Source organism: Mobula birostris, chromosome 6 (genome assembly GCF_030028105.1).
Source record: "Mobula birostris isolate sMobBir1 chromosome 6, sMobBir1.hap1, whole genome shotgun sequence".
NCBI classification, from domain to species: Eukaryota; Metazoa; Chordata; class Chondrichthyes; order Myliobatiformes; family Myliobatidae; genus Mobula; species Mobula birostris.
In genome coordinates this window covers 181,105,201-181,118,685 of record NC_092375.1, presented here as the reverse complement: position 1 = coordinate 181,118,685, position 13,485 = coordinate 181,105,201, and the positions used below count along the sequence as shown (strand labels likewise).

At 42.3% G+C, this 13,485-nt stretch overlaps 1 protein-coding gene across 1 annotated transcript in view; it reads left to right on the top strand.

Moving 5' to 3' along the window:
• Nucleotides 1-13,485, top strand: part of LOC140198770 (adenylate cyclase type 10-like) — a 124,929-nt gene that overhangs the window by 95,050 nt on the left and 16,394 nt on the right. Inside the window, exons 28-30 of the mRNA XM_072259779.1 lie at nt 297-453; nt 5,456-5,660; nt 5,774-5,870. Coding sequence (XP_072115880.1) covers nt 297-453; nt 5,456-5,660; nt 5,774-5,870 — 459 coding nt within the window. The remainder of the gene's footprint in view (nt 1-296; nt 454-5,455; nt 5,661-5,773; nt 5,871-13,485) is intronic.

The following is a 13,485-nucleotide window of genomic DNA, read 5'->3' as shown; positions in this document are numbered from 1 at the left end:
TCTCATGGCTTTATAAAGCCATCCCGAGCACATCAGCTCGGTTGAGGACCCATTCTGAGAATATACAGCGGAACACACTGAAGTGCGTTTTCTCAGCGCGATGACAAGGCACTGTTTGCGTGCGTGTGTGTGTGTGTGTGTGTGTGTGTTTGTAAACAGTGTGTCTACCGAGTGCTCTCCGTCATACATTTTTATTGGAAATTTTACTATGACAATATTAAAATAAAACAAACTGTTCAATGTATTCTGTTTCTTGTTAATAATGTTTGAATTTATTATTTGTCCTCTTTTTGCAGTGATGACATCTCGCCTGTTGTTTATCAGCAGATTCATTGCCTGTCATACTTATGGCAGACATTCTGTCTTAAAAAGAACTTTCATTGCAAATTGCCTGCATTGCTGACGATATTAATGGAAATGAACTGTGCTGAAGATTCTAAGAATGAATTTCAGGTTTGTTTCATCTGCTAAGGCGGTCTTCTCAATATGCTAAAATATTAATTACAATTAATTATGTATTTTTTTCAATAACATATGACTGATTTTTACTGTGAAGATCTCTGAAAGTGAACTGTTGCTGACAGTACAATCATTTATTACAGAATATTGTTAATCCCCTGTAATAAAAACAAAAGAGGAAATCCCAACCCCTATAGCTGAACTGCCGAGGAACCAGTGATGATGGTGGAGCAAGACCTCAACTTGTCATCATGAAGTCCCAACCAGAATTTGCTTTCTGCTCTGCAGCATATTGAATAGCAGATCAGGAGCATATTTCCCAGAGAGGTTAAAGTGGTTTTTCTTGCATGATTTTAAGGCATACAGCAAATTATGGTGGCAACAATTTCCTGGTTGCCAAGCAGGTCACATGCTCTACCTTCTGATAAAGTTTTTTATTGACATAGTCATTGGAACTTTGTGAAAACAAGACCATAAGATATTGGAGGTAGTATTAGGCCATTTGGCCCATCTAGTCTGATCCGCCATTTCATCATGGCTGATCCATTTTTCCTCCCGGCCCCAATCTCCTGCCTTCTCCCCGTATCACTTCATGCCCTCACTAACCTAGAATCTATCAACCTCTGCTTAAAATATACTTAATGACTTGGCCTCCACAGCTGCCTGTGGCAACAAATTCCACAGATTCACCACTCTCTGGCTTAAGAAAGTCCCCATCTCCATTCTAAAAGGATGCACCTCTATTCTGAGGCTGTGTCCTCTGGTCTTAGACTCTCCCACCAGAGGAAACATCCTCTCTATCTAGGCCTTCCAACATTCAATAGGTTTCAATGTTCCCCCTCATTCTTCTGAATTCCAGTGAGTAGAGGCCCAGAATATGTTCATTATATATTTTATGTATATCTTACATAAAGTCATACATAAGGCACTGATGCATCTAATTTCTCAGACAAGTGGCAGAGGTTCAAAAATTGTAGAAATAGGTCCACCCCAGTTTTGGAATTTGTCAGTCATTCTTACCTCGTACCGCTCCTCTGCGCACAACTGCGATAACAACACAATAAAGGTGGAGCAGAAGCGGAAGAAGAAAATTATTGTGAGAAAGAGGAACGATATTATTTCTTGATCAAAAATAATTAGAGGGGAAAATGGTATTGACTATATGTGAAGAATGTTTTCCCCTACTGATCTATTCCATTCTTGTCTCTTGGTTCAATGTTTCAATTTAATATCAGAGAATGCATACATTATACAACCTGAAATTTTTACTCTTCACAAACATCCAAAAAAACAGGAAAAAAAAACAACCAAAGAATGAATGACAGAAAATGTTAGCAATCCAAAGCTTTGATAGAGGGTCCTGGTGAGATTATGTCTAGAATATGGGTTGCTTGTCTGGGCTCTCTGTCTGAATAAGGAAGCATTTCTAACAGAGGGGTGTTATGAAGTTGTAATAGATTGTTTCCAGGGCTTTTATTGTGAGGGACGATTAAATAGATCAGGCCTACAGGCTCAGGTTTAGAAAAACAAGTGATAACTTCATTGAAATATACAAGATTTTTACTGGTCTTTGTCATGTAGATGTAGCGTTGATGTTTCTACTGGATGGGAGGGTCTCATAACAAGGATCATGGGCTCAACATGTTGTTGCCTTTTGGAATTGAGGTAAGAAGAAATTTGCTCATCCATAGGGTAGAGAATCCTTGGAATTATCCATGCATGAGTTTTGTAGAGGCTCAGTTGCTGAGTATATTCAAAGTGAAAAGGAAATCAAGGGCATGACTTAGTACACGAATGTGTTGTTGAGGTTAAAAATTAACCAAGGACCTACTTGAATGGTGGAGCAGAGATAAGTCCCAAGAACTTGTTCTGCCATTGATCCTCTTGGAAACTTCATGAACGCCAAGAGGCATGAACATATTTTGATGAAGTTTCCTGATACCAAGAAATCATCTCTTAAATACATCGTTTCCTATGATGCTGATGATGTGCTCAGGAAAATGTTGCGGAAAAATTGGAGCTTGCCACAGATGGTAGTTGCAGTGAGGAAAGAATCAGTAGTATAAAAGCTTAGACCTGTGCTAATTTTCAAAGACGTTCTGAGTGCTGTTTAGTTTCTTTCTTCATGTTATGAGATTGTATACAGGGGGCTATTCTTTCTGAAATTTCTCAGTAAGTCCATGTTGATGGGGCTTAATTTGTTGACCTATGGGCACTGTTGGAGGTGTGGCAGCAGTGCCAAGCAGGAAACAACATCTTCCTGTAAATCTCATTCAGCTACTCCTAAGCTTATACAGTGGCATGCAAAAGTTTGGGCACCCCTGGTCAAAATTTCTGTTACTGTGGATAGCTAAGCGAGTAAAAGATGAACTGATTTCCAAAAGGCATAAAGTTAAAGGTGACACATTTGTTTAATATCTTAAGCAAGAAAACTTTTTCATTTCCATCTTTTACAGTTTCAAAATAACAAAGAAGGAAAACGGCTCGAAGCAAAAGTTTGGGCACCCTGCATGGTAGTACTTAGTAACACCCCCTTTGGCAAGTATCACAGCTTGTAAACGTGTTTTTTAGCCAGCTAAGAGTCTTTCAATTCTTGTTTGGGGGATTTTTGCCCATTCTTCCTTGCAAAAGGCTTCTAGTTCTATGAGATTCTTGGGCCGTCTTGCGTGCACTGCTCTTTTGAAGTCTATCCACAGACAATGGACTACCTCAAGAGGCACAAGTTGAAAGTTTTGCCATGGCCCTCACAGTCCCCTGACCTAAATATCATTGAAAATCTGTGGATAGACCTCAAAAGAGCAGTGCGTGCAAGACGGCCCAAGAATCTCACAGAACTAGAAGCCTTTTGCAAGGAAGAATGGGCGAAAATTCCCCAAACAAGAATTGAAAGACTCTTAGCTGGCTACAAGAAGTGTTTTCAAGCTGTGATACTTGCCAAAGGGGGTGTTACTAAGTACTGCCATGCAGGGTGCCTAAATTTTACTTCAGGCCCTTTTCCTTTTTTGTTGTTTTGAAACTGTAAAAGATGGAAATAAAAAAGTTTTCTTAAAATATTAAAGAAATGTGTCATCTTTAACTTTATGCCTTTTGGAAATCAGTTCATCTTTTACTCGCTTAGCTATCCACAGTAACAGAAATTTTGACCGGGGTGCCCAAACTTTTGCATGCCACTGTAGATTCAGTTCTAAAGGTAATAATTAGTCAGTCTCATCTTTCCTTTCTACAGAGCCCTTCAGACCTCCTACTCCATTTAGATTGTTTAAAACAGCAGGATGACATAAAGGCATCATATTCTCTTTCTGTATTTGGAGGCTAAAACCTAATGGTAATCACAAAGTCACAGTGTTCGTTTTAGGTTCAGGTCAGTGGTTTTCCAGATACGAATACAGTAAAAGAAATCCAACCAGTGGGCCCCTTTAAATGGATCACTTCCACCTGTCTGATCTGCTCCTGGCAAAGTTATCCCTTGTTTATCTGCTGTAAGTAACGCTGACGGAAATGTTCCATGGGATCAAATGATGGGACATCTGGTTCCGTATGACATCCATCTAATTTGCATGTGGGAGCTGATGAAAGGTGAGCCAAAGCAGTGCTGTCTCTGATCTGAATCCAGAAAAACTATTAAAATAAAAAAAAATGGGCAGAAACCTTTTGGATGTGGACCCCATCCTAACTTTCTCAGAACTAACTTATTCACATATTGTCACATATGATTTTCAGCAGTTTTATAATTGTAATGTAATGGTTTATACTTACAAAGCAAATGAAATGTATATTTAAAAGTATATTCTTTAGCCTGTATTTCTAATGGTTTAATTATTTAAACCTAGTGGAATTTAGACTTGGGGTACAATCGTCCAAAAATCCAGTGCTTTTAAAACTGATATTTCTCACTTCTACTGAAACTCATTTACATGAACATTAAACCTGCCAACATGTGCAATCAGCAGTACTTAAAAATAAATTTGAAAATAAGGCTTTGAAAAGTATTCCATAAATTATTTAGAAATTAAGTTTGTTTAATGCAGCTGAAATGATTTTATTGCAAGAGATTTTTCTTTCAGCAAAATGGTTTCCGTTTTAAAACATGTTCTCTGCTTCCTTCTGAGTTTCCAAAAAAACGTATTTACATATCATTAAAAGCTGAATCTGGCATCCGCTACTCCTACAGAAATCATTTTAAAAGATAATTTCAAGGAAAAAACTGCTTTAAAAATTTCCTCCTTGCATTTAAATTATAACCTGGTGAAAATTAATTTAAAAAACTGAAATTTGGTTTAAGGGAAAAAGTGCTAACATTTTTCATCATAATGTTAGTGCACTGTCTAAATAATAATGATTTTAAGTTGCAAGAAAGGTGTTTTAAAAAGTATGCAGAGCCACGGATAAAGAAAAATAATTAAAAAGCTTTTGAAGTGTTCCTATTTATATAAAATTATTCACATATATAGTAAATGTGCTTGGATATTAAGTGGATTGAGGTATATGGGATTAGTTGGGAGTGTGCACCTGAGGTAAAAGATTAGCCTTGATCTGATAACGTGGGGAAAATGGGCATGAGGAGCCGAATATCCTACTCCTGCTTGTATTTTTGTTCTTTTTATGTTCTAACTAAAAAGAATTCTTGAAACCTCACCAAAGGCCTGCAGGTGGAGTTACAGATAATGCACAACCGTGATGAACTCATCTGATGAACAGGTGGTTTATACATAAGGCCTTCTTCCAAAGCAATGTTTTAAAGCTAGCTCATTAAAATTTTTTAATTCACTCATTTGAAATTTCTTAAACACACTTTTAGTGGTCTCAATACATTTACTCTTCTTTTGGAAATTCATTCCATTTTGAAGCCAATGAATAAGACCTCGACCCATACCATAAAATCCATTCAGCATTAATGACAATTTATGGGTGGGTTGTGCTCAGTAAAAATGATGCAACTGTGTAGAAACTCCAATCGCACTTTTCTGATCAGTTTTTGTTCATTTGTATTCCATAGATAATTAATGCCTATATAGATGCTTTCCGCTGTTACCAATTATTGGGTTTGAGAGAGAAGAGCACTAAAATGCAAATTGTAGTCCTACGGAAGTGTTTATCTCTTAACAAAAACCAGGATGGAGTATTGACAATTGGTCGTCTAGTGTGTGCAGTTTCAGAAATAAAGCTCTGTGTTGGACAACTTGCTGAATCTATCGAATATGGTACGTATAGTAGACACTGTTATTACTGATGCCGATAGCATACAAAACTACTGACTCACTGTTGCTTATGTAAATTTCCTGGAAGTCTGACCATGTTTCTTTGGATTTTTAAGGACGCCAGGCACATAAAATTGCTGGAATATTAAATAAACCCAATTTGGATGTTTTCATAATTCCTATTCTGGCCAAAGCCTTTCTCTTTACAGGCAGGTAATCTTATTCTTCTTCAATAAGTTAAGAACTTTGCATGCCTAAACAGTAATTGGAAAATCAAATTCAAAATCAGTTAACGTTTTTGTAATAAATCCTGATCACGTGTGTGTGTATATATTGGTCTATTTATTTTTACTTAATTTTTATCTAACATCCTCTCTCTCTCTCCTCTCTTTTTCTCTCTTTTTCTCATTCTTTTTCTCACACCAGCTCGCTTTCTCTCTCTCGCTTTCTCTCTCTCGCTTTCTCTCTCTCGCTTTCTCTCTCTCGCTTTCTCCCATTTTCTTTTGCTCCTTCTCACCCTCTCTCTCTCACCCTCTCACTCCCTCTCTCACCCTCCCTCTCTCCCCCTCCCTCTCTCCCCCTCCCTCTCTCCCCCTCCCTCTCTCCCCCTCCCTCTCTCCCCCTCCCTCTCTCCCCCTCCCTCTCTCCCCCTCCCTCTCTCCCCCTCCCTCTCTCCCCCTCCCTCTCTCCCCCTCCCTCTCCCCCCCCCTCTCCCCCCCTCTCTTTTTTCTTTGCTCTTTCTCTCTCACTCACCTTTTCACTCTTGCTCTTAAACCAGCCTGTCACAAACTGCTTGAGTAGGTGGTGATAAGTTGCTGATGTTAAGAGTACTCTACTTGGTTCTGTTCACTTCATTTTATGGAAGGATGGGGCAGCTCTGATGATGGTGCGGGAGAGTTTACCTGGATGTTGTCTGGATTAGAGAATATGTCTTGTGAGGAGCGGATGAGCGCTCTAGGGCTTTTCTCTTTGGAGTGATGGAGGAAGAGAGATGCTTTGATGGAGGAATATAGGATGATGGGAGGCATTGATAGAATGGCAAATCAGCACCTTTTTCCCAGAGTGGCAGCAGCCAATACCAGAGGACATCCATTTACGGTGAGCAGAGGAAAGTTTCAGGGAGATAGAAGAGACATTTCTTTTACATAGAGATTGTGGGTGTTTAGATTGCGCTGCCCAGCAGTTGTGGTAGAAAGTGATAGAATAGGGACATTTAAAAGACCCTTAGATGGATATAAGAAAAAATGTAGCGTAGGATGGAAGGGTTAGATTGATCATGGAGTCGGTTTATATTGGTCAGTACTTCATGGGCCGAAGGGTGCAGATGGTGCTGTCTTCCTCTAAGTTCAATAACCACCTTTGTGAATCTGTGTAGTGTTTGAGAGGTATTGTCAAAGGAGCCAGGCAAACAGATGTGGTACATTTTATAAATAGAACATATTGCAGCAACTGTGCCCACTGCCGAGCAGAATGAATGTTTAAGGTGGTGGCTGGGGTACCAGCCAAGCGAGCCACTGTGTCCGCGATTGCATTAAGTTTTTGGAGTGTTGTTGAAACTGCACTCACTCAGGCAAACTCAGGCAAACTTGAGAGTACTCCCCCACACTCTGACTTGAGATTTTTGGAATGCTGCGAGTGAGAATGAGAATCACGGAGCCCAAGCAATTCAAAATTTTAGTTTTTGTTAAAATGCCTGCAACTCTGCAAAGGAACTCCTGGCATTTACCTCCAGGTGAAGGGTGTCAACCTGAAATGTCAATTGTCCATTACCCTCCATAGGTCCTGCCTGACCTCCTGTTGTGTGTTGCTCTAGGTTTGAGATCTACCTCCGTAGACATGCAAAATGTGTAAATTCTGGATTCTGAATGGGAAACAAGTGTTTCCCATCTTCATGCCAATAGTACACCGACACTGGACTGGTCATGCACCCAGTGGCCACACATTTTAATTCCACATCCCATTCCCATTCTGACATGTCTATCCACGGCCTCCTCTACTGTAAAGATGAAGCCACACTCAGGTTAGAGGAACAACACCTTATATTCTGTCTGGGTAGCCTCCAACCTGATGGCATGAACATCGACTTCTCTAACTTCCGCTAATGCCCCACCTCCCCCCCGTACCCCATCTGTTACTTATTTTTATACACACATTCTTTCTCTCACTCTCCTTTTTCTCCCTCTGTCCCTCTGAATATACCTCTTGCCCATCCTCTGGGTCCCCCTCCCCCCTTGTCTTTCTTCCCGGACCTCCTGTCCCATGATCCTCTCGTATCCCTTTTGCCAATCACCTGTCCAGCTCTTGGCTCCATCCCTCCCCCTCCTGTCTTCTCCTATCATTTTGGATCTCCCCCTCCCCCTCCAACTTTCAAATCCCTTACTCACTCTTCCTTCAGTTAGTCCTGATGAAGGGTCTCGGCCTGAAACGTCGACTGCACCTCTTCCTACAGATGCTGCCTGGCCTGCTGCGTTCACCAGCAACTTTTATGTGTGTTGCCTGAATTTCCAGCATCTGCAGAATTCCTGTTGTTTGGTCATGCATTCTGTCTCTGTTGTTATTGTTGAGTGCCATCGACTCATCGTCGAGCCCTGGCGACCTGGTGGATAGTGTAGTTGTCTGTAGGGTTTTCATGGCAAGATACAAAAGTGGATTCCACGCGGATACTGCTGCCGCCCAGGTTGGGACCGGCCGGATTCGAACTCGGGACCATCCGCCTTGAAGACCAGTGCTGATGCTGCTCTATCACCGGCCTCTAGTGTGTGTGTGTGTGTGTGTGTGTGTGTGTGTGTGAAGCGTCTAGTGCAGTAGTGTAGTAGTGCTTGTAGTTAGTGCATGCTGCATACCGCTTGCTACTCTCTGCTTACAGCTATTGCCGCTGGCTAGTCTTCTTAATAGAGGGTGAAAAGAGGAGCCGAGTGTGTAAGCCTCCTCCTGCCAGTACAGAGCCTCTCCACCACCAAGACTCCTGCAGTGCCTCCTTGGGGTCACACATGGAAACTGGGTATCTTACAGTCCCAGGCTAAACTGCAGGGGATCTCGGAGCAGCAGCTGGCCCCAGAGACGTGGCGTGCAAGCCCACCACTGTGTGGACACGCCCTGGTGCCCGTCAACCACTGCCCCAGCTATGGGCAAATAGCCCCCCTGCCTTGTAGTAAGTCTGTTGAGACAAGGCTAAGGGAGAACACCCGGACAGAAAAGCAATGCGCGGGCGGTGCGCAATAGGTGGGCCTTAACAGACAAAGGACCCGGAAGCCTCCTGTACCCAAGATGTGGGACCGATTGTCCTGGGATCACCCTTGCCATCGGGATTTACTTCAATATGGTGAAGATAGTGCTACAGGGGACGGTGCACCCCCTGTGGCACTTTAAAATCTTCCTTGCACAGGTCCCCACCCCTGACCACGGTGAACAATACTTGGACCTCACATATGGTTGAAGTCTGACGGTGATGGGGCATCTGGCAATAGGAGCAGATACGAATGGACTGGGAACTCCTAATCAGAACCCTGCATGGCAGCGGCACAGGGCATTTGATCGCTAGCAGCTGGGAAGAGTGGCAGCTGTTTTCGGCAGACCCGTGCGACTGACCAGCCCTACTTAGGGACCGCACTGCCCACCCCAATTGGGGAAGGGCTTAGAAAAGGTGATATGTTGGTCCTTAACTGAGCCACTATCAGCAATTTGGCTAATGAAATGACACTTGGAATCTTCCAGTATGCCCCCAGTCTTGTCCATTTTTATGTTAAATCCTTTTCCTTTTTTGTTTGTGGTCTCAAATTAGAAACATCCTACTCTTCTGATATTAATATGATCCTTGGCCTTTGAAGGTAAATGTATCCTGTCATCCATTTGCTTCTCAAACAACTATGACCTAATTTGGCCAAATTAAAGTTCCTACAATTAGGGTAGTTGGGTGGAGGTAAGGAAGTGTAAGATGCACCTTTCCTCCGCTAGCCTGCAGGTCACCCTTGGGCAAGGTGTAGCACCTGCTTAGCCCCCCGACCAGGGTCAAGTGAAGCCATGGGAGCAGGTGGTGGATGGTCGTCTGAGCAGCTGGTGCACATCACTAGTCCTGGTTCTGCCACCTCTGATGCCAAGCAGACAATCTCTGAAGAGTATTGATAATGGCTGGTCTCACCCATCTTGTAAAAACACTGCCCAGAAGAAGGCAATGGCAAACCACATCTGTAGAAAAATTTGCCAAGAACAATCATGGTCATGAGATCATGATTGCCAATGGCATGATGTGACGCATAATAGTCATAGTCATACTTTATTGATCCCGGGGGAAATTGGTTTTTGTTACAGTTGCACCATAAATAATAAATAGTAATAAAACCATAAATAGTTAAATAGTAATATGTAAATTATGCCAGTAAATTATGAAATGTCCATGACCAGCCTATTGGCTCCGGGTGTCTGACCCTCCAAGGGAGGAGTTGTAAAGTCTGACGGCCACAGGCAGGAATGACTTCCTATGACGCTCTGTGTTGCATCTCGGTGGAATGAGTCTCTGGCTGAATGTACTCCTGTGCCCAACCAGTACATTATGTAGTGGATGGGAGACATTATCCAAGATGGCATGCAACTTGGACAGCATCCTCTTTTCAGACACCACTGTGAGAGAGTCCAGTTCCATCCCCACAACATCACTGGCCTTACGAATGAGTTTATTGATTCTGTTGGTGTCTGCTACCCTCAGCCTGCTGCCCCAGCACACAACAGCAAACATGATAGCACTGGCCACCACAGACACCACAGTAATGATGAAGATCTCACAATGGCAAGAGACTGAATAGTTAAGTTCTTGCTTCTTCTATGACTTCAGACCTAACATGGTTTTACTGTAATTCTAATATCCATTATGTAGATCAGGGATTTCAAACCTGGGGTTCACAAACTCCTTGCTTAATGGTATTGGCCCATGGCGTTACAAAAAAAGGTTGGGAAAAGGTAGAGCGTGTTCTGTGCATTAGCAGATTGTACTTCTGGCCTGACAAAGAGGTAGAAGGTGGGACCAGTACAGAAGGGACAGTTTGCAGCTTAACTAGAGGGGGACTGTTATCCTAGCAGGAAAGTTTGCTAGTGCTGCACTGGGAGGGGGTATAAATTACAGTAGAAGAGGGATGGGAACCAGAGTGCCAGAACTGATTGTTCCGATGGTTGTGGAGAAAGATGTTGTTAAACCTACAGACAAAGTCAGGAATAAAAACGTTGAGCATGGTGGGACTAATGTTCTGAGCTGCGTATACTTCAGTGCAAGGAATGTTGTAGGAAAGGCCAGTGAGCTTTGGGCATGGATCAGCACATGGAATTATGACATTGTAGCCATTAGTGAGACTTGTTTGCAGGAGGGGCAGGACTGGCAGCTCGGTGTTCTGGGATTCCATTGTTTTAGATTTAAGAGAATGGGATGGATTAAAGGGGGAGGGTTGGCATTAATAGTAAGGGAACATGTCATGGTTGTGCTCGGTCACAACAGACAGGGGAGCTCATCCAGTGAGGCTTTATCAGTAGAACTAAGAAATAAGAAAGGTTATGATCGTGATAATGGGAGTATATTATAGACCAACCAATAGTCTGCGGGATTTAGAGGAGCAAATTTGTAGAGATTGCCGACTGTTACAAGAAACATAAGGTTCTGATAAAAGGTAATTTTATTTTTCCACATGTTGACTGGGACTCCCATACTGTAAAAGGGTTGGATGGGAAAGAGCTTGTCAAATGTTTTCAGGAAAGTTCCCTTAATCAGTGTATAGAAATCCCAACTAGAGGGAGTGTGATGTTAGATCTCCTATCGGAGAATGAGACAGGGTGACAAAAGTTCGTGTAGGGGAACACTTTGCATCAGGATCACAATGTCATTAGTTTCAAAGTAATTATGGAAAAGGAAAGACCTGGTCCGCAGCTTGAGATTCTAAATTTGAGACAGGCTGATTTTGATTGTATCAGATAGGATCTGGCAAGTTTGGATCGGAATAGGTTATTTTCTGACAGAAGTGTAAGTGGCAGGCCTTCAAGTAAAATGTTGAGAGTACAGTATTTGTATGTTCCTGTGAGAATAAAAGGGAAGGACAACAGGTTTCGAGAACCTTGCTTTTTGAGAGATATGAAGAGCCTGGTTACACAAAGATTTAGGTTGGAGTGGAGAGAAAGAAAGATTATCAAAGTTTGCAGCAGGATCTAGACCAACTGTACAAAATAGGCTAGAAAATTGCAGAGGGAATTTAATGCAGGCAAGTTTGAGGTGTTACACTTTAGGCTAGGTCATATAAAACAAACAGAAGGGCACCGAAGAGTGCGGTGGATCAAAAAATTCTGGGAGTACAGATCCTTAATTCATTGAAAGTGGTGTTACAGGTAGGTAGGGTTGTAAAGAAAACTTTTCACAAATTGGCCTTCATAAATCAATGTATTGAGTACAGGAGCTGGGATGTTAAGTTGAAATTGTATAAAATGTTGGTGATGCCTAATTTGAAGTTGTGCGTCCAGTCTACCTACTGGAGAGGTATAAATAAGATTGAAAGGGTGCAGAGAAAATTTCCAAGGACGTTGCTGGGACTTAAGGACCTGAGTGATTGGGAAAGATTGAATAAGTAGGGACTTCATTCCCTACAACGTAGAAGATTGAGCGATTTGATAGAGGTATACAAAATTATGAGGGGTATTGATAGGGTAAATGCAACCAGGCATTTTCCACTGAGGTTGTCTTGGACTACAACTAGAGGTCATAGGTTAAGGATGAAAGGTGAAATGTTTCAGGGGAACAAAAGGGTGAACTACTTCACTCAGAGGGTAGTGAGTGTGGAATGAGCTGCCAGTGCATGTGGTGGATGTGGGTTTGATTAGAACGTTTAAGAGAAATTTGGATAGGTACATGGAAATGAGGGGTATGGAGGGCTGTGGTCCAGGTGCTGGTCAATGGGACGAGGCCGATTAATGGATTGGTATTGACTAGTCATAGTCATACTTTATTGATCCCAGGGGAAACTGGTTTTCGTTACAGTTGCACCATAAATAATTCAATAGTAATAAAACCATAAATAGTTAAATAGTAATATGTAAATTATGCCAATAAATTAGGAAATAAGTCCAGGACCAGCCTATTAGCTCAGGGTGTCTGACCCTCCAAGGGAGGAGTTGTAAAGTTTGATGACCACAGGCAGGAATGACCTCCTATGATGCTCTATGTTGCATCTCGGTGGAATGAGTCTCTGGCTGAATGTACACCTGTGCCCAACCAGTACATTATGTAGTGGATGGGAGACATTGTCCAAGATGGCATGCAACTTAGACAGCATCCACTTTTCAGACACCACCGTCAGAGAGTCCAGTTCCATCCCCACAACATCACTAGCCTTATGAATGAGTTTGTTGATTCTGTTGGTGTCTGCTACCCTCAGCCTGCTGCCCAGCACACAACAGCAAACATGATCGCACTGGCCACCACAGACTCGTAGAACATACTCAGTATCGTCCGGCAGATGTTAAAGGACCTCAGTCTCCTCAGGAAATAGAGACGGCTCTGACCCTTCTTGTAGACAGCCTCAGTGTTCTTTGACCAGTCCAGTTTATTGTCAATTTGTATCCCCAGGTATTTGTAATCCTCCACCATGTCCACACTAACCCCTGGATGGAAACGGGGTCGCCGGTACCTTAGCTCTCCTCAGGTCTACCACCAGCTCCTTAGTCTTTTTCACATTAAGCTGCAGATAATTCTGCTCACACCATGTGACAAAGTTTCCTACTGTAGCCCTGTACTCAGCCTCATCTCCCTTGCTGATGCATCCAACTATGGCAGAGTCATCAGAAAACTTCTGAAGATGAC